The following is a 21,183-nucleotide window of genomic DNA, read 5'->3' as shown; positions in this document are numbered from 1 at the left end:
ATGCTAAGGATATTGTCAAATTGGTAGGTATTTCGAGAAGCATGTCATTTTACAAGGACAATACAATCATTTTTAGTAAAAATAATATATATGCTATGAAAACACTTGAGAAACATGAGGGAAAACACATTTTGCATGGTGTGGAAAACGTGTTTCACGGAGTACGAAAAGCACATTTTCCAAACATTTAGAAACACGGTGTTTTCCATTTCCCAAAAAGCTTTTCAGGAAATGTGTTTCCCACTCTCTTATAGTGTTTCCAGACTTCCAGGTCTGCTAGAATCTCGAATCAGGTCAGGGTCTGATCCCATATGGGTCAGAACCAAACCTGACCAGTTGACACCCCTACCTTCTTTTTTATTTTTTTTTGAAAGACAAGCTGGGGTTATAGGCAGACCCCTACCTACCTAACAGATAACTCTTAAGCCCCATGTGGCAGAGGGATTCGAACCTGGACCTCCAGGTTGGCACAGAACCCCGCTTACCACATGGGATACCACCGCGGTTGACGCCCTTACCTTCTACCAATGATTAAATACCAAACATTAGGAAAGATCCATTTATGCTAATAAGTTAGGTACTTAGAAAAAAAGTCGAGAATTATAGTTTTCATGTGTTAGATTAATAAAAATAAGATAAATAAAATTTAGACAACTTTAAGTCCTGAAAAAAGTAGTTCCCACTATTAGTCGGAATTACGAAACAAAATATATATATATATATATATATATATATATATTTTAAATCACAAAGTGTGGGATCATTGCCTTACATGAATGACTAGGAAGGAAATAGGGATGTACATGGTTTCCTTTTGGGTCGGATGTGGTCAATACCAGATTGGACCAATTGAACATTCAGATTTTAGTTTGAATTTGGATTGATAAAAGCCCACACTTGGTTCAGTCTTTTACCTATAATGGGATCGGATTTGGATATCCATCAAATCTGAACATCCATCGGATTTGGTAGCAAATTCAAAAACTATATGTAAATCCAATTATAATGGGATATGGTTTTGGCTTACCGAATCCAACCAAATAGAGTTGGATTCAGTTGGATATCAGATAAAATCCAATCCATTGACATCCTTATGCGCGACAATCTGCCCGGCCGTCCATCAGGGTTCCCTCTCTTTTGCTTGCACAATCCACAATCTATGGCGTGTCGCTGCACCTGTCATCGCCCTCCATCATTTCTTCGGCCCCACAACTGACAGGCATTATCGTAAAAAGATAATGTGCAATCTTAATCTCCTGATCAGGGCTTTCATTTTGTGGGGCTCAAAGCCTGATAAAGGACGATCAAGTGCTTAATGCACAAATTTTTTGTGCCATATGATTGCACCGGGACTCGACCCTATCTCCAAGAAGATGAAGAAGAAGGGTGATAAGGTGCAGCGACGCACTAAAAGTGTGCAATCACATTGCACCTGATCTTTTATTGCCGCACAATGCCGTACTGCCAAAGCGGGAGTCAAGTAGACTTGCCTGGGTTGCCCGAGTGGCAGTAAGCCTTGAGAGAAGATTGGAATCCTTTTGCCCCATGAACGACTCCCAACGGGTGTGCAGGTGACTTTAACTGGTGGGCTCCGAGAAGGCGAGAACCCATTAATCACGGCTTTCAACTTCCAAGAAGCGGAGCCGTAAGAAGTTTTTTTTTTTTGGGGTTTTCAATAACCCATGGTGGTCACTTTATGTGATTTTTGTTTTGGATATCTTAAGAAGAGGATTTGTAGGATGTAATCTAGGGGCCGGCCACCACCCTGACCCGAATAGGTGTGCCAGGTCATGGCCGGGTCAAGGTGGGTATAACCCGGCCGGACTCAGAGGCACACACGATGTGTGCCCCTTTTCCCTCACCCCTCACCCGTAGTGACAAATATAGTGAGATTTATGAAAATCTCATGATAATAAAGTTTAAAACGATAATTTCTTGTGAAAATTTCAAAATATCGTAAGATTTATGAAAAACATAAATACCGCAATTTAAATGCGATATTTATGTTTTAAACAGTTATTTATCATGAAAAATCTGTGTATTTTTAATTTTAATTAATTTTTATTAATATTTTCTTATAAAAATATAATTTTATTATTTTCAATTAAAATTTTTATTGCCGAGATTTTGCCAAAAAAAAAGAGAGATTTATGATTTTTTTTTTTTAAATTCTCGGGAGTTTTTGAAAAACAAGATTTTGCCGTGTTTAACGTTTGTCACTATGCCCTGACCCCGATCCTACCTATCTCCATCTCGACTCTCTCCTTGCTCTCCCTTTCCCGACTCCGACCCCACCTCTCTCTCTCTCTCTCTCTCTCTCATCAAAACGCCACCGTACCTGCACGGCTGCACCTCCGGCGGTACATCCTTTCAACGACCGGCGGCGGCCTCCGACTCACTCCGCGCACCCCTCGCAGGTCCTCTCCTTCTCTCTCTGAACCTCTGGCCTGCGGCAGCTTCGATCAGTACCTCCGGCCATTCGCCATTCTGCGGCAGCCTCTGGTGCACCCCCTGTCAGGTCCTTTCTCTCTCTCGATACCCAGGTCACGGCCTCGTCTGCATCATGGTGCATGCATCCAGCCGTCCGCTGTCAGGCGGTTTTCCCGTCTTCTTCTTCTTGTGTTTTTTTAGGGTCTAGGGTTTTTTGTGTTTTTTTTCAATTAGCATTTAGGTTTTGATTTTATTTTTTCAAATGAGATTAATGTTTAACTAGGTATTTAAGTGTTTCTTTGTTTTCAATCAACATTAAACCTAATTCGACATATTTGATTTTAGTTAGAAACTTAAAATTTTAAGGGTTTTTTTTTTCAATTAACATATATATGAATGATGTTTGTTAGGAATTAGGATTTAGGTTTTTGATTTGTTTTTTTAAATAGCATGAATATTTAATTAGGTTTTAGATTTTTTTCCCAACTAGCATTTAGGTCTTTCATTTTATTTTTTAATAAAATCAATATTTCATTAGGTATTTCTATTTTTTTTCAATCAACATTAAACATGATTCCGCATGCTTGATTTTAGTTATAATTTTTGGGGTTTAGTTTTTCTTTCAATTAGCCTCTATATGAATGTTGTCTATTAAAATTGAGGTTTTTTATTTAGTTTTCTAAATAACATAAATATTTAATTAGGATGTAGGATTTTTTGTATTTGTTTTCAATTAGCATTTAGTTTTTTATTTTGTTTTTAAATGAGATGAATATTTGATTAGGTACTTCTTCGTTTTTTCAACTTTAAACATGATTCCACATACTTAATTTGGGTTTTGTTTTATTTTTATTATTAAATTAGCCTCTATATGAATGATGTTTGCTAGGATTGAGGTTTTTTTATTTAGTTTTTTAAATAGCATAAAATATTTAATTAGGTTTTAGGGTTTTTTGTATTTTCTTCTGATTATCATTCAGACTTTTTATTTTTATTTTTTAAATGAGATGAATATTTAATTAGGTATTTCTATGTTTTTTAATCAACATTAAACATGATTCCACATGCTTGATTTTAGTGAAAAAATGTAGTTTTTTTTAATTAGGCTATATATAAATGATGTTTGTTAAGATTTAAGGTTCTGATTTGGTTTTTTGTAAAATGGCATAAATGTTTAGTTATGGTTTTAAGGATTTTCCATCTTTTTTTTTTCAATTACCATTAGGCATGGATCCTTGAATAATTAATAATGAATGCTTGATTTTGGTTAAAATGTTAAAGGTTTTTTTTATCAATTAGCAGAAATGCATAATTTATGATGTTTGTATGAATTAGGGTTTAGATTTGGTGTTTTTCAAAATGACATGAATGTTGAATTATGCTTTTTGGGTTTATGTGTTTTTCTTTTTCAATTATCATTAGCCATGAATCCATAAAGAATGAATACCTGAATTTGGTTTGACCTTAGAACTTAGAATATTAAGGGTTTTGTTTGTTATTTTATAGATGTGAGATCTATGATTTTTGTTAGGATTTAGGTTTTTGATTTGCATCATTTCAAATGACATGAATGATTAAATTAGGGCTTTAGGGACTTTTTGTGTTTTTTTTTTCTTTTCTCTTAGCATTTTAATTAGTAATAATCATCATTCTATGTTTGATTTTTATTAGGATGGGGTGTTTGTTTGTGTTCTTCAAATAGCAATAATCATGATTCTGTTATTTTATAGATGTGAGATCTATGATTTTTGTTAGGATTTAGGTTTTTGATTTGCATCATTTCAAATGACATGAATGATTAAATTAGGGCTTTAGGGACTTTTTGTGTTTTTTTTTTCTTTTCTCTTAGCATTTTAATTAGTAATAATCATCATTCTATGTTTGATTTTTATTAGGATGGGGTGTTTGTTTGTGTTCTTCAAATAGCAATAATCATGATTCTATTTTTTATTTTTATTATGACTTAAGGATTTTTTTTTTGTTTTTGCTGATTTGTTTTCGTATTTGATATATCTATATTTTATTGAGGTAGTTTGACTATTCACATATATTTGCAATGTAAACATTGGATTGATATTTCATACCTAGGACTTCATTTATTAATAGTTACTTTTTTTTTCACAGTGCAATCGTGCCCACCCTAGTTTAGATGATTCTTGGCTCCGCCATTGTTATCCCTCTGTGCAGACTCTATTGCCTGACTTGTTGAAAATTTTGAGATATGGGTCTTGCCCACCAATTATTTGATAAAATGCCACAGGAAGCATTGTATCTTGGAATACAAAAATTGATGGTTATTTCATGGTTGGTGAGGTTAATTTGGTTCTGAAGAATTGAATAGTATGTTGATGAGTAATTTAAGACCCGTTTTGAGCACCTTGTTAACTTATAGCTGGTTGTAGCCGGGTGTGAACCGGTGCAGCTTGACAAGTCACATACAGAACACGACAAGTGATCCAAGTGATGCAAATTTCTTATTTCGGACGCATGTTGAAGTCATGTAGAAGAACAAATCTAATAAGCTTTATGGGTGCTCTTGCTTGTGCTGAATTGGGTTCCTTAGAGATAGGAAAATGGGATGAAGCGAATATGCACACTGGGGGAGATAAGAACTGTAATTTTGGCTTTGTATATGCACTGAATATGTTTCGTCATTATGGTTAGTGAATAATCATGTGGCATTCAGTTCAAACTTCAGTGTGAGTTTAGTTGCAGCTAGCAAGAGAGTTTTCATTTTTTTCAAAGCTATGCCACCCCTGCACTGCTGCCTGACACCGTTCACCCATACTTTTGTCCCCCTTCTTTAATGCTGCCAGCAGATACTGGACACCACCATCCTTGTCTCTCCTCCTTTCTGCTTGTTTTTTTTCTTCTTTCTTATCTTTACGTGTTTTCATACCATCCCTCAAGATCTCTTTCTGCAGGAAACTGCCCCGATTTCACCACCCATGGTTCTCTTCCCCATCCCTCAGAATCTCTCCAGATTCCTCTCACTTCAACTCCCCTTGCCTTGTTTCTCCACCATCCTCCTCCTTCATCTCTACCTCAATCTGTAAAACTGGGAAATGTGATGTTCTTATTAGCTTGTGTCAGCTTCATGATATTTCTCGCTTTGCTGTAGACAGAGCCAGGCATATAACTGCACAAACTTTTCTTTCGGTTGAGTCTAGTGAACCACCCTTCATCTGCAGTCAGACTACCAACAAATATCTTCTGTCATTGCAATCTATATATGCAAATTAAGTTGATCTTAGTTGCATTCTTTTTATCAAAGCTGTTGTCTATTTCAATTAAATGAGTTTTGTGTAAGACATCTTCTGCGTGGACACAAAGCTACTTCTTGAAGGTCTCCATTGACGTTACACTTCATATTGAACATGTGGAGTGGCTTTTTTCCCTAATTAGAAGCTTGTAGGGAACTTATTAACGCCGAATAAAAGACTGTTAAAGCCACCAGGTGATAGACCCACGCCATTTTAATGATTAGACATTGTTGCTGAGCTATTTGCATGAACAACTTCACTACCTTGCTTTATGAGAGATATAACTATCCAGTTCAGGAAGAAATGTTTGTTCCTAAAAGAGGGAGCAAATAATGAAATTTACATTCATTTGGAGGCATCTCAACATGAATATTGGCATACATAACTTATAGTTGACAGGAGCTATGGATAGCCCATATTGAATTCTGCCCTTAGCAAGCATGTGGTTTGTCGAACTTGCCTTGGAACTTAACAAACAAAATGTCCCAATACTTTGAACCATATTCAGTTATCTTGGTATCCTAAAGAAACCGCTTTGTGAACTCGTAGAATTTTTTATTCATTTACAGATAGTAACTAAAACACTATCTGTCAATGTTCATTTTTTTTGGTTCGCATAATAGTAATCTGGAAATTTTATTTTCAATGATTTTTGGGGCTCTTATTTTCCTTACTTTTTCGAGCAAAGTTTGTATCTGAAATTTAGTGGTGATTTTTTATTTTCAACCCTAATTATTCTTAAATTCCAAACTTTCTTTTGTTACTTATTCCGATGGCGGTATTTAAGGTATTCAAAAGTATCTTTTTATAATGATAGTATGTATGGATCTTAATCTATCAGTAAATAATAAGGCTGATCGGTTGCCTAAGTCTGCTGCTTCCATGCCAACTAAGGCTATCCTTTGCTGCAGTTGTGTTCGGGTTGTGAGAAGGAGTCAGAGCGCAAAGGAGGACACAAGGGTAGGATGGAAGAAAGAGAGAGGAGTGGGAAGGGGATAGTAACTCCTTTGGCTTCCTTATTCTCTGCTGAAGAGGCTCAAAAAGCTGTAGATAGGGTTCATGCCTCTATTGCTGAGCGCCAGAAGGAGCTGGAGCAACTAAATGCCTTCATTGCTGACAACAACGCCCTCAAAAAACTTGTCCAGAAACTCCCTGATGAGCTCTCCCATGATATCATGGTAAAACATTCCAGCACTCATGTCCTCCAACTCTTTATATATGATGTATGCCAGTCAAATAGATCTTGAATGGTAGGGTTGTTTAGGTACCATTTGGAAAGGCAGCCTTCTTCCCTGGGCGAATGATTCACACAAACGAATTCCTGGTATGATTTGGTTGTCCTTCTGGAATTAGTTATCACTTGGAACTTTGAAGTGAATTCTCTTTGTTCACTTTCTTATACTTATTTGTAGCTTTGACTAGTTGTCCGCATCGTTCTAGCCTTTAATTTATGGTGGATACTATTTCCTTCATCAAGATCTTCTTTTGTTTATTGGTATGTTCACAGGTTCAACTAGGAGAGGGATATTATGCAGAGCGGACATCAAAGCAGACAATAGAGATTCTACAAAGGAGGGGAAAAACATTAGCATCTGAAGTAGAGGCTTTAAAAGCTACAATAATGGATCTTCAAGCCGAGGCTTCATTTTTCAATTCTGCTGCTGCTGAAGCTGCTGTGAGTTTGTCAAATTTTACACTGTATTAAAAATGAACTTTTTCCTGCTCACTAGTTTGATGTGCAAAATCCTTTTCCAGGCCTGTAGACTCTGTATTGTGATGTTGTAAACATGAACTTAATAGCATACTTGCCATAGTTGTTTTTTGGCTTGAATTTTTCTGTCATGCTTTTCTTTGGAATTTCCATTCTTCCATTGGATCTTCTTACTAGCATCTGCAGTCTATTATTATTCAGGATGGAAGATTAAGACAGTTTTGCAGTATATTTTGTGATGTTGGAACCATCTGAATGGTTAAGATTGTTTTTTTTTGTATGGAAAAGTTGGAGATTGCCTGAGTTGGTATTTAAATGTCAAGTTGTTTGTGTTCTTGATGTTGTCTAAGTTGTAGAAAACTTTCAACTCTCTCTCTCTCTCTCTAGGTCTAGGTCGCCATTGGGTTCAGGCACCATGCCCCTTGGTTAGAAAAAATGTGACTTCACCCAGTACAACTATCTTATTCTGCTGTTTTATCATAATACTTAGGTCCAACATTTCAATTGCTTTTCTTATGATATTCATGGTACAATATCTGATATTTCAGAGCGACAGTCCTAGTCCAAAATCAATGATGTGATTTCCTAGTGTAAAATTAACATAAATACTAGTGAAGAGATTGATTCTGCCTAAGATATGATCTACTTGGTGCTTCTTTTGGCTCATGGAATGAGTCTATCAGAAAATACTTTGGGTAGTGTGTCTCAAAATGGAAGAGGTCTCATTGAGCATTGGGTTACGCAATAGCACTGTTTTGCCATTCACATCTTTATGTTAATAACATTTTTTTACGTTTTGGGTGGTTTTGTAATAGGAGGGTCTTGTGGAAATATGGGAAGACTATAATGAAGAGCATTCCAAGACAAACTTAGACTCAGGCAGGTATTCGTTCCAAACTTGGTCATTATGTTGCTTTCATTTTGTATTATCGTTTATTTTCTATCATTGTGGATAACTGGTTCAGCTACTTTTCTATCATCTTTCTTGCCTTAGTGTTGTTTGATATGTACTATTCATTGCAACACTAAATAAGTGGTATTGGGAATTTAGATTGTCCTACTTGGTCAAGTGGTGTTGGGCTGCCAAGAGACATCATATTCAAAAAATGAGTGTAGCTGAGATGCGTATGCTTAGATGGATGTGTGGAAATACAATAAAAGATAAGATTCAGAACGAGGAGATACGTAAGAAGGTAGGCGTTGCATCCATTGAAAATAAGATGAGAGAATCGTTTACGGTGGTTTGGACATATTCGACGAAGGCCTAATGATGCTCCAGTTAGAAGGATGGAGAAATGGGAAAATATATTAGTTAAAAGAGGTCGGGGTAGGCCTAGGAAGACTTGGATGGAGATGATAGGAAAGGATATGAATGCTTTGAACCTCACCGAGGACATGACATTGGATAAAAATGATTGGAGGAGAAGGATTCATGTGGAAGACCCAAAATGATTTTCTTTGTTGGTTCATATCGCCGAACCCAATTGTTTTGGGATGAAGGCCTAGTTGTTGTTGTTGTTGTACTTGGTCAAGTGTTAGAAAGTGACTTGAAATACATTGGGTTCAATAATGAACCCATACTTATGCACGTGAAGTGCAAATATACCCATTAAAGGGAAACAACATAAGCACATAATGTGCTAACACATAAAACCCATAAAAAGGGAAAAATATGACATAAAGTCATAAGTTGCATATCATTGAAGAATAATGGAGAAGGGGTAAAAACCCCATTACAATGGAGCATAAGCTCCCTCAAGAAGTTGGAAATACAAAGGGGAGAGCCCCTATTTATAACAACAAAAAGGAGCCTTGGAGGGGCTCCACTCATAGACGTTGGAGCCCCTCCAACGGTCACAAATGTGACCGTTGGAAGGGGCCCAACGTCTATTTGAGTGGGCCCCCCAAGGTACCTTTTGGTACTTGAGAAAAAAGAAATAAAAAATAAAAGAAAAAGAAAAATAAAATAAGTTACAATCACATTCATAAAGTGAATGTGCGTAAAACAGAGGAAAAGACTAAAATACCCCTACGGCTAAACAAAAGGAAAATATATATTTTATATATATAAATAGGAGGATACATATACATATATACCATATATGTATATGTATCATCTTTTATATATATAACATATGTCTAATTACAACAATTGATGGGTACATTTTAATACCCCCCCTCAAGCTTTGCAGGGAAACGAAAAGATTGAAAAAAGGGCAAAACTCCACGAGGCTTCGGCGACTCCAAGAGGCTTCGGCAAGGATGCAATGAAACTTGAAATAGCCTTCCTCCAATTGTCTTCAAATGATGAACACATTTTCCGAACCATCCAGGGTACTTCCCTTTGTCCTATCTCCAAGATCCTGAGAAAAGAAAACAACAAAGAACAAGTAAACAATATCTTTGCACTTTACTCAAAAAGGAACATTCTTAACAAGGTGCAAAATTTATGCATAATATGATAGTTACTTTAGTATGAAACGAAAAATTTAGAAAACCAAAGTTTCTAAATCATACATTATGTTAAAACAAAATGAGCGGAAGCAAATTATGCAAAAATTGCAAGAATGCATAATGCATTCATAAGGTCCCCCATTGGACAAATATAACCCCATAATGGGGAATAACAAAATGATCCACTAAGGGATACCACAAGAAGCTTACGAAGAGGCATAACATACACATGCTTTATTGAATGAGAGCCCAAAAAAGGCCATAAAGAGCATATGCATATACGAATCATAATATGAATTGATACTCAAAGAACTAAAACATGCTTCAAACATGTAGTGAAGTTCCAAAAAAGAGAAACGAAGTCTCCAAGCATACTTTAGGCAAAATAAACCCAAGAGTTCACAAAGTTTTTTTTTAAAAACATTTATGAAATTCACACTTAATAAAAAAAAAACATTTTACATATAAAGGTGGCAAAAACCATAAGCACTTAATATATAGATTAAATGCTAAGAAATCAACTTGATATGCATATCAAAAAGATGATTTACTTGAAAAACACAAGTCATGAATGGAATTTTGCAAATTTCAATAATAGTTTATTCATTACAAACAACTTCCTCATTAGTCCTCCAAAACCCATAAATCAAGTGTATAAGCTACTAGATCCAGAATATAAAACCATTAAAGGCAAAAGACACACACAAAGGTGTGTAAACGAACCTCTTGTCTACATATAATAATACTTAAAATAAGTGCATCTACGACAAGAGCAAGAGAATACATGCCAACATGGACTAAAAAGTATCTCTTGTCTACGTAAAAATACACTTAAAACCAAGTATGTTCAGCTACTAGAACAAGAGTAATAAGCCAACCATGGGCTAAAACATAATACATCTCTTGTCTACATAAGATGACACTTGAAATGAGTGAAATAAGCCAACCATGGGCATACATCTAAGCGACTAGAACAAGAACACAAACGCCAACATGAACTAAGATCACACACGATGGTGTGAATCAACGTGTCTTGTCTACATATAAGATCACTCAAGACAAGTGTGTTTAGCTACTAGACCAAGAGAGCAAAAGCCAACAAAGGGCTGAAAACACACGAAGGTGTAATAAAATTCTTGTCTACATATGATGACACTTAGATAATGGGCATAAAAGGAAAGGACTTTTGAGGCAATAAAGCTTGTAATGACAACATATAAATAAAACCTCGAATGAAACAATATTCCTTTTAAAAAGAATACTCATAACAATAACATTTTGGAATAAATGCATGTAAAAAAGTATCTTCAATAAGATACTACAATCGATAAAATAATATTCTTGAGAACAAATGTGTGAACATACACACACCAAGAACACTTGTGAAAAAACACAAGAACACATGTGCACAACAAGCACAACATACGGAATCACAAATGTGCAAGTGCACTCATAAGATTCTTAAACAAATAAAAGGTTGGGCTATAATCCCAAAACACCTTGATTTTAAATATACCTTAAAACATTTAAGGTTTCAAACACCATATGTCCATCACATTTACATAGAGGCATCCATAATATCAATGGCCACAAGAAAAAAAATGAGTGTCACACTCATAATTAGAGATCAAATAACAAATCATTTTAGAGTCCCAAGGTGCCCATAACTCACCTCAACAACCATCTATAATATGGAAGGTGGACAATCTAAAATGATACAACACGAGGTGCCCATAACTCACCTCGACAAACATCTCTAATATAACAATAATAACGCCAAATAAAAGATGCATTAAATAACATGTGATGGACAAATATAAATGCCACAAAAAGGCAATAAACACTTAAGGAATCATTTTTCAAAGAAAAGAGGACCGATTAAAAAATTGAATCAAAAGGTCCAATAATCAATAATGTGCTTTATAACAACAATTTTGCATAAACACAATTTATGCTTAATCTTCAAACAAGTCATTTATACCAAAAAGGACTTATTAAGCAATAAACACAACATCATAAAGAATTCATCAAGACAATCAAGCTTTTAATCAAAGAAATCATAAGAACCGTAATGGTTCACAAAGAAGGCTTTAACACAATACTCAAGGAATGAATATTTAAAACACTTGAAAATATATAAATTTGGGATTAAATCCCATACAACAATTTTAAAAAAAACTTTGATTGTGATGAGATATGCGGAAACATTCAAAGTGCTAAAAGCACTTACAATGATTTAAAAAGGACTCAATATCTAAATTCATTATATTTTTCACAAAAATAAATGTGCATAAAGGCTCCATAATGCAAAAATGTCTACGAAGAGACAATACACATGTGAGCACAAAAGGCTTTATAAAAGATGTGCACGAAGGCACTCATACAATACTTGAACAAATACACACCAAGGTGTAAACAAACATGCACTAAGGCATGTATTTCATAAAAAAGAGGGAATGCATACAAGCGCAAATATTTGAGAAACAAATGTGCACAAAACACAAAAATACACAAAAGTGAGCAAGTATGCACTTTATAAAAAGAGCAATGCTTGAAATTCTCAAAATTTAACAATTGCAATAAAGGACAAAGAAAAACCATATTATGGTCAATGTAGGCATTTTTAAAAGATATTACTAAGAGGTTTCGAAACCTTATGAAAAATACAAACAAACAAGTTTATAAAGATGAAAAAATAAAATCATTTATACCAAAAAGGATCCAAAAGATGAACTATGCACTCTATGTAGTGTGAGAAATTCCTTTTAAAAAATCTTTCCTAATGGTTTATCATAAACACTTTTTCAAAAAAGAAACATTGGAAAACTTTTAGGAGTTCTTATAAGTTATCATTAACAAGAACTACTTTAGGATTCAACAAAGATTTTTAGATGTGAGAGATTTTCATATAAGGATTATATCAATTTTTTTCAAAAAATGCACTAAAATTCATAATCAAAAGAGGAACTCAAATCAAATTTGGGTTCATTATGAGAGTTAAGAAATTTTAAGCAAAGATCATTACTTTATCAAGAAATCATATATATAATTTTAAAAATTACTTATAGGTCAATCATGAGATAGTTATGTAACAATTATAAATCTCACATAATTGAAGGTAATTTTAAAAACAAAACATAAATTGCTATTATATGCGATGAGTAGTTCGATAAACACAAATTATATATTTGAACAACAAACAAGTTTACCAAATTTGAGGGAGATAATTTTAAAATATACGAGCACACGAAATGTGAAAAGACATAATTCAACTATCATAACCATTAAACGAACAAACTATATGCAAGAAACATATTTTCAAATGCATAATATTTTAAGAAAAGGGATACATACCGAATAACTTCAAAGCAAAAAGGAAGAGCAATGAATACTTCACCATTTCTTGAGCGACACGCTTTCCGTTGCACCAAAGGACAACCCCATCGTAACCTTGCTCTGATACCATGTTAGAAAGTGACTTGAAATACATTGGGTTCAATAATGAACCCATACTTATGCACGTGAAGTGCAAATATACCCATTAAAGGGAAACAACATAAGCACATAATGTGCTAACACATAAAACCCATAAAAAGGGAAAAATATGACATAAAGTCATAAGTTGCATATCATTGAAGAATAATGGAGAAGGGGTAAAAACCCCATTACAATGGAGCATAAGCTCCCTCAAGAAGTTGGAAATACAAAGGGGAGAGCCCCTATTTATAACAACAAAAAGGAGCCTTGGAGGGGCTCCACTCATAGACGTTGGAGCCCCTCCAACGGTCACAAATGTGACCGTTGGAAGGGGCCCAACGTCTATTTGAGTGGGCCCCCCAAGGTACCTTTTGGTACTTGAGAAAAAAGAAATAAAAAATAAAAGAAAAAGAAAAATAAAATAAGTTACAATCACATTCATAAAGTGAATGTGCGTAAAACAGAGGAAAAGACTAAAATACCCCTACGGCTAAACAAAAGGAAAAAATATATTTTATATATATAAATAGGAGGATACATATACATATATACCATATATGTATATGTATCATCTTTTATATATATAACATATGTCTAATTACAACAATTGATGGGTACATTTTAACATCAAGTGGGGGTCACATTGAAGTAACTGTTAATTTTTCTCTGAAGGAACACTAAAGGCTGACAAAGGTGAAATTACACTGCTTTAGTCTTTTTTCTTAACAAAAAGTTGGGTTGTTATGCCTTTTCATTCATTTTTATATCTTTATGATAATTGGAGACCGGAAAGGAGAGGAGGGCAAAGAAGTGGGAAACATAGGATTCCAAAGTTATTTGTCCATCCACAAAGTTCACCAGTTCTGAGTAAAGGGGCGTGTTGACATTTTATTTATCATTTTTAATACATTATGCATTATTCTTTTTATTAATATGCATTATTTTCCTAGAATGTTTTAGGTGTATGATATATGACAGTCTTCATTATTGAGAAATAGGGGACTTCAACTGAATGTTCCATCTCTAATGAAATAGGATATGGGCCCACACACCTCACAAGAGGCACAAACACAAGCCACAATAAGCACAAGCACAAGAGCCACCAAGGGCGAAGAAGAGGGCACAAACAATCTAAAAAAATCAATTTATTAATAAAGGATTGCACATAAAATGCATACATTACAAGGGACAAGTAATCCCATATATATACAAGAAACAAGGGACAAGAGGAGGCCATTATAGCCGTTGGGGAGCTCCCCAATGGCTATAATGGTTAAATTACCATTATACCCTTGGTAAAAAATTAAAAAGACATTTCCCTAAAAATACATTCTAAAATAAAAAAATACGAATACATATATTTATATATATATATACATAAAATATATGTATTCATATACATATACATACATGTATACATATAACTATATATGTATATCAACATCCATATTTTAACACCATCTACATGCATCATATCTCTAGAAGTATAAAATACCATGCAGTCCAAAAGAATGATCCCTGATTTGTTTGCTTATAGAAAATAAAATAAAGTATACATATCTTTGCAGTCTAAAGTATTATAAATAACTTAAAATAATTTTATTTGCTCCAAAATAACTCTTAGAAGCTGGGTCATGGATGTCAATGTGACAAGTATCTATGTATGCTTATTTGAGGCATTTCTATATTTCTCCATCCATGTTTGTCATGCTATTTATCAAAAATACCATCTAGAATAGTGGAATGTGGATCATGAATATGTTTTTCATTATATTTGTAAAGGATATATAGCCTTTACTCGCTAATGTGCAATTATTGATTAGTGTGCAATTAGGAGATATAATCCATATGTGTATGTGCTTTTTTTCTTTGTCTGTCAAAGCTTTTCTTCCTTTCTGGACTGTCATTTCCAGCGCAATCTGCTCCCATGTCACATATAGAGATAATTTATTATGAAATTTCAAATAACATTAGAACTCTAAAAGTTTCTCATTTTCTGCTGAAAAATGCAATAATAATGAACGAGCTTAGTAGCAATAAAATCAACTTAAGAGAAACATCTTTATTTTAAGAAACAGAAGCAAATCAGCTTCTATAACTGGCTTTATTTTTTCGATCTATACAGCTCACCTTTCACAATGTGTTGTTAGTACCATGAGGAAGTGTAATTCCAGCATTTGTAATCTTATATGAAGTTCAATTTTATCAATACTAGCCATTTCCTTGGGTGTAATTAGCCGTTTACCTGATACCTTGTCACCCATATTCTCTTCTCTCCCCGCTCTCCTCACTTTTTCAGCCATGCAATGTGTTGTTCTCCTACGCCCCTATAGGGGTGGACATCGGGCCAGGTACCTGACGGGTTGTCGGGTAACTGGCTGCATTTTGCAGCCCAGGCCCAACTAAAGTCGGGGAGGTCCCAGCCTGGTAAGGTAATCCGGCTCAAAGCGGCCCCAGCCTGGTAAGGTAATCGGACCTGAAGCAGGCCTAGCCCATTTTCAAAATAAATAGGGGACAATAAGCCCAGCCTGTGCCCAATCATAACCTGGTCAGGCCTGTCTATGGGTCTGGGCTGGCCCGTTGTCCACCCCTAGTATGTCTTCTTTTTTATTAAATTGTTCTTTTAATGCTGATTTTGATCTCGGTATGTTTAATAAATTGGTATGTGTAATCTAGATGTTTCAAGATCAGAACTATTGCTTTCGTCCGATGATGGAAATGGCAAAAAGTTATCCCAGAGTGAAGAATTTGACAGACTAATGTCAAGGTTAGATGAACTGGAGAAGGAAGAAGATCAGGCAGGAAGTTCATCAGAGTATGCTGACGAAGATACAGTGCATGAAAGTCCAGTAGCTGAGTCTCACTTGGAGAATGCTGCCAATTTAAATTCCACCCAAGATAAAAGCGTACAAGGAATTGAGGTACCTCTATAAAGCCGTTAAAGGCAATCTATACATATATGCCACAATTATTAGAACATTAGTTCTGGTTTACATGATTGATGGAGCATGAGCTTCTTCATAAGATCTTGTTATAAAGATTAGACTTAGAGCTAAACTATCTAATTTGTCCTCTAAGGCTCTGTGTGGGACCCAGTAGTTGGGGTAGGTATTGAGAATTTGCCATCAAGTTGTATCCTATGTCACATGGGTGCGGGTGCGGGTGCGGGGATGCGGCACTTTAAAAAAACTTGGGTGCGGGAGGGCAACAATATTAAAAATTATATATAATATATCTATGTATATATAAAAAATGACTGCTTAAAGCAGATTTTTTTTTGACAGACCCCCATACGGGTCATTAGATTAGGATTCGAACTTGCAACGTCCCAACAGACATATTAATATAATATATCTATGTATAAACAGTATAAATAGATAGATTTTTAAGAAAACGAGCCAGCCAAAGTGAGTTTTCCCTAAAATGGGTAATTTTTTTTTTCAAAAATGGGCTTGTTTAGCCGAGATTGAGAGAGACTGAGGTACGCAGTATGGGGAGAGAGAGGCACACAGTATGAAAATGGGAAAAAAAGTATATAGAGAGAGAGGTAGCCGAGAGAGAGAGAGAGAGAGAGAGAGAGAGAGAGAGAGAGAGAGAGAGAGAGAGAGAGAGAGAGAGAGAGAGAGAGAGAGCATAATGTACCTTGAAAATGGAGATTGAGTTTGCGCTCGCCGGACGGTAGCAGGCGTCGGGGTGTCGTAGCTCAGCAGCGTCGGAACTCGGAAGACAGGAAAGAGGGCAAAATAGTTTTGCCCTAATCCTTAGGCTCAAGCCCATTTCACCGGGCGATATTATTATTTTTTTTAAGTCTAAAATTTGGATGGATATGACCCTGGGTGCGTTGACTGCACCGGGTGCCGCACGCACACCTGCATCGCGTCGACGTGGGTGCGGCACCTGGTTGGCTGAATCCCTGTGACATAGGTTGTATCTAACTCCTACTTATGCTTTAAGGGGCATTTAGGGTGTTGTTTACTTTTTAGCTTCTTTGTAGAATAGAATTGGGAAATGCCTGAGAGCCAAGTCAAATAATTGCATACTTGCAGTTTTCAACTCTCCAACTCCTTATGAGGCTTTGCTCATGCAATTTTCAACTCTCCAACTCCTTATGATGCCTTGCTCCCAAACAACCTAAAATTTGTTCATCTCTCACTCACAACCAAACAGTTATTACTGAAACAATTAATTTAAACATGCACACATGTCCATGCACATGCTTGTACGCATGCACACACACACAGTCACCAATCTTTGACTCACAAAATATTCATGAGTTTTCCTCAGAGAATTTAAAAATGTTTAATTTTATTGGGAGATCTCAAGAATATCTCGGGAATTTTGAAAATCAAATATAGTAAAACTTAAAAATTTAAAAATTGAAATTCCATTTTAAGGATGAAAATATCATGAGTTTATTGCTGCAATGTTGTCACAAATTTGTTTTGCAGACATTTTCTGTTCATAGGAATATTCTCATATTGTTATTATCTCTGAGAAAAAGCCTCTAAACACTTGATAGATTGAAATTACTGCAATATTTGGCGATTACACACACACACACACACACACACACACACACACACACACACACACACACACACACACACACACACACATATATATATATATGCAATTGTGAGTCAATGGTTGCTACTCCTTGACAGTCACTAGTAACGTTGGCTGTTATTTCGTTGCAGCTTGAAAAATTGCAGCTTCAGTCTTGCGCCGAAGGTAAAATCAAATTCAAAAATAAGGATTCAAAGAAATCCTTAGCAACGGTGTTTTACATAACTTCAATTACATTTTCTTTTTCTGTTGATGATCATGTTGTTATAGTTGGTGAGACTTTGAATGCTAATGCATATTCTTTTATGTTTAAGTTCATTAATAATGGCATGAATTTCATGACCTCTGGTATGTGTGTGTTCCACATTATCTACATCCATGTTGAGCTTTATGGAGCTAACATTTGTGATGTTTATGAATGTCCTTTATATGTTTGATAAACAGCATAGGTGATGATTTCAAGGAGCAATTTGGCCAAAATACTTTTATGGATTTATTTTGTTTCTTATTTCAGATACAAGGCCTATAATATATGCCAAAAGGCTAGAAAGATCCATTTGTTTAGCTGATTGTATGTTGATCATGAATCTCTTTAACTTGTAATTTCTCCCCTCTTAATTGATCCATTTGTTGCTATTTGAATGCCATTGTAGGTTAGTCTGTCTTTTATTTCAAGTTTACTTATGCTTTAAGGTTGCTAAAAAATAAATCTTAATGCTGTTGGTCTGCATTATTCTTTATGTTTTCACAGCATGCTTTTCTTTTTCTAATGAGAAATGACATTCTTGTTTTTGGGAATGCCAGATAACATAATATGTGATAAATCCCAATTGTTAACTATATTTATCAAGAATAGGAGCAGAAGTGGGTGTGGTAGTGCGCTGCCACAAGGCCAAGAAAGTGGATTCTTTTTGGGGTGTGTCATACACCATTGTGCATAAACGGACGTGCATCTGCCCACCTATCAAGTAGGGATGCACAACGAATCGAGCTGGCCCGGGTTCAACTTGGTTAAGCTCGGCCCGAAGCTCGTTCATGCCTTAAATGAGCTGAGCTTGTACATGGCTCTGAGGCTCGGAAGAGCAAACGAGCCAAGTTTGATCGACCTATTGAGCTCGATAAGGCTCAAATAAAAGTATATATGTAATATGTTTGCAAAATAAAACCAAAAAGTCATTGTTTCCGTAATGGTAGGGCGTTAGTCTCTTCCTTAAAAGGTGTTGAGTTCGAATCCCACGCCTTTTACTTTTTTTCCTTGTATATTAGTCAAGGGGATGTTTAGTATGTATAAGTTTTTCTCGGTCACGGTAAAAAAACACATGATCTGGCGCAGTGGAAATGTTTGGAGAGGTTGGGGATGGAATCCCACCGTATGTAACAAAAAAAAACTTTTTTAGAATGTCGTTCAAGCTCGGCTCAAGCTCAGAATCGTGCCAAGTCTGGACAATGCCGTTCAAGCTCGGCTCTGAGCTCGAGCCGCTCTTGAACATGGGCATTTTGAAGCGAGCCGAGTTCGAACAGCCCAGGCTCATCTCAAACTCGGCCCGTGTGCATCCCTACCACCAAGGCACACACACACACACAATAGACACCATGCATTTGTGGTACACAAAGAGAAACCTGAGGCAAGAAAATGCATAATTTGCTGCGTGGGCACTAGAATGTCATCCTTCCAAACAAAGAGATGATAATGAGTATTTTTCTGCAAGTGATAGTGCTTCTATATGGATGTAATATACTACTCAAGTCAGAACACTGGTTAGGCTTGGTTTATTTTAGTTGGTTTGTTAATTTCCCCTGGAGTCAATTAATAAGTGAGGTGATATATATATATATATATATATATATATATATATATATATATATATATATATATATATATATATATATATCTCACTCCAGAATGAAAGGGGTGACGAAGGGATCTTACCATTTGAACCTTTTTTTTCATGCGAAAACCTCTCGTCTTGAGAAAGCAATAATCAATAGGATTTCCTTAAAATCTTCCCTTCTTGAAAACGAAAGGAAGAACATAAATTTTTTTTCCCTTTCTACAGGAACCAGGGCCCCAATTGTTTTGGGATGAAGGCGTAGTTGTTGTTGTTTGTTGTTGTACAGGAACCAGGGTATTAGATATAGCCATAAGAAGAATGCTTGGTATCAATAACTCACTTCTTGGTCTCCGACCCTACCTGCAGCTGGCCCAATCAACCAACTCTTAGTGGCTCTATGTTCAGTCCTGAGTGGTATGTTCGTGATTCATACAAATGGAACACATCACTTCTACGAGAACAAACCCTGACGGCCTTTTTTTTTCTCATATTTGGGTCGGGATGGCTTTGTGATAAGCTTCACTTCATAGATAGTTGTCTTACATGAGACTCAGGATATTCCCCACTCCATGGCACCTTTCGCTTATCCATTCTGCCTGCTTGTCCAAATGCGACATACTCTCATTATCTACCACCCTTTCTTTCCTTTGGAACCTCGACTCGGGCACACATGAATAGGGATGGAAGTGGGGCGGGGCGGGGGACAAGGTCTCCACCCCCGCCCCGCCTCAAGATTTTATCCTCCACCCCCGCCTCCATCCCCGGCGGGGAATGGATTTTATCCTCCATCCCCGCCTTCATCCCCGTTTCATGTCCGCCATCCTCGGTTCAAACGGGGATGAGGCAGGGCGGGGCGGGGATATTGCGGGGAAAAGTGGTCGGGGCGGGGATCGTGGCGGGGACGGGGCGGGGTGGGGAAAAGTGCACGTCCATCCCCGCCTCCACCCCCGGACGGGGATGGATTTTAATCTTCGTCCCCGCCTCCATCCCCGTTTCATACCCTTCATCCTCGGTCCAAACGGGGCGAGGCGGGGCCCCGCTTTCCCCCGGTCCACTGCCATCCCTACACATGAAGATCACCGTATGCTTCGGTTGCCCGTTCAATAAATAGAGGTAGGAGTACATTATGTTAAATTGTACATATATTTACATATATATATATATATATTTGTGTATATACAATATATAATACATATATATTGTATATAAATATATATGTTAGAGGAAGAGTCAAACTGGGTTTGACGGCTCCCAACGGCTAGAAATTCTAGTCGTTCAGCACAGCCAAACCTAGTTTGAGCTTGGCTCCCTCTCTCTTTTGAGCCTCTCTTTTCTCTACCCTCTTTTATATATAAGGGTGTTCTTCCCTTTGATTTGTAAGCCTTTTGGCACACTTCTTTGTTGAATAAATTATATTTTTTATTCCATTTATTTGGGTTTGTGAGTGTGT

The 21,183-nt window shown here is 36.2% G+C and overlaps 1 protein-coding gene across 1 annotated transcript in view; it reads left to right on the top strand.

Moving 5' to 3' along the window:
• Positions 1-2,328: 2,328 nt before the first annotated feature.
• The window catches only part of LOC149836869 (Prefoldin chaperone subunit family protein), a 35,311-nt gene continuing 16,456 nt past the window's right edge, over positions 2,329-21,183 (top strand). The window contains exons 1-7 of the mRNA XM_090007157.1: positions 2,329-2,518; positions 6,605-6,871; positions 6,958-7,017; positions 7,201-7,368; positions 8,220-8,283; positions 16,012-16,256; positions 18,033-18,066. Coding sequence (XP_089863283.1) covers positions 6,659-6,871; positions 6,958-7,017; positions 7,201-7,368; positions 8,220-8,283; positions 16,012-16,256; positions 18,033-18,066 — 784 coding nt within the window. The 5' untranslated portion in view covers positions 2,329-2,518; positions 6,605-6,658. The remainder of the gene's footprint in view (positions 2,519-6,604; positions 6,872-6,957; positions 7,018-7,200; positions 7,369-8,219; positions 8,284-16,011; positions 16,257-18,032; positions 18,067-21,183) is intronic.

The sequence above is a fragment of the Nuphar pumila genome, chromosome 5 (genome assembly GCF_984573655.1).
Source record: "Nuphar pumila chromosome 5, dmNupPumi1.hap1.1, whole genome shotgun sequence".
Classification (NCBI taxonomy): Eukaryota; Viridiplantae; Streptophyta; class Magnoliopsida; order Nymphaeales; family Nymphaeaceae; genus Nuphar; species Nuphar pumila.
This window is presented reverse-complemented; position numbering and strand designations above follow the sequence as displayed.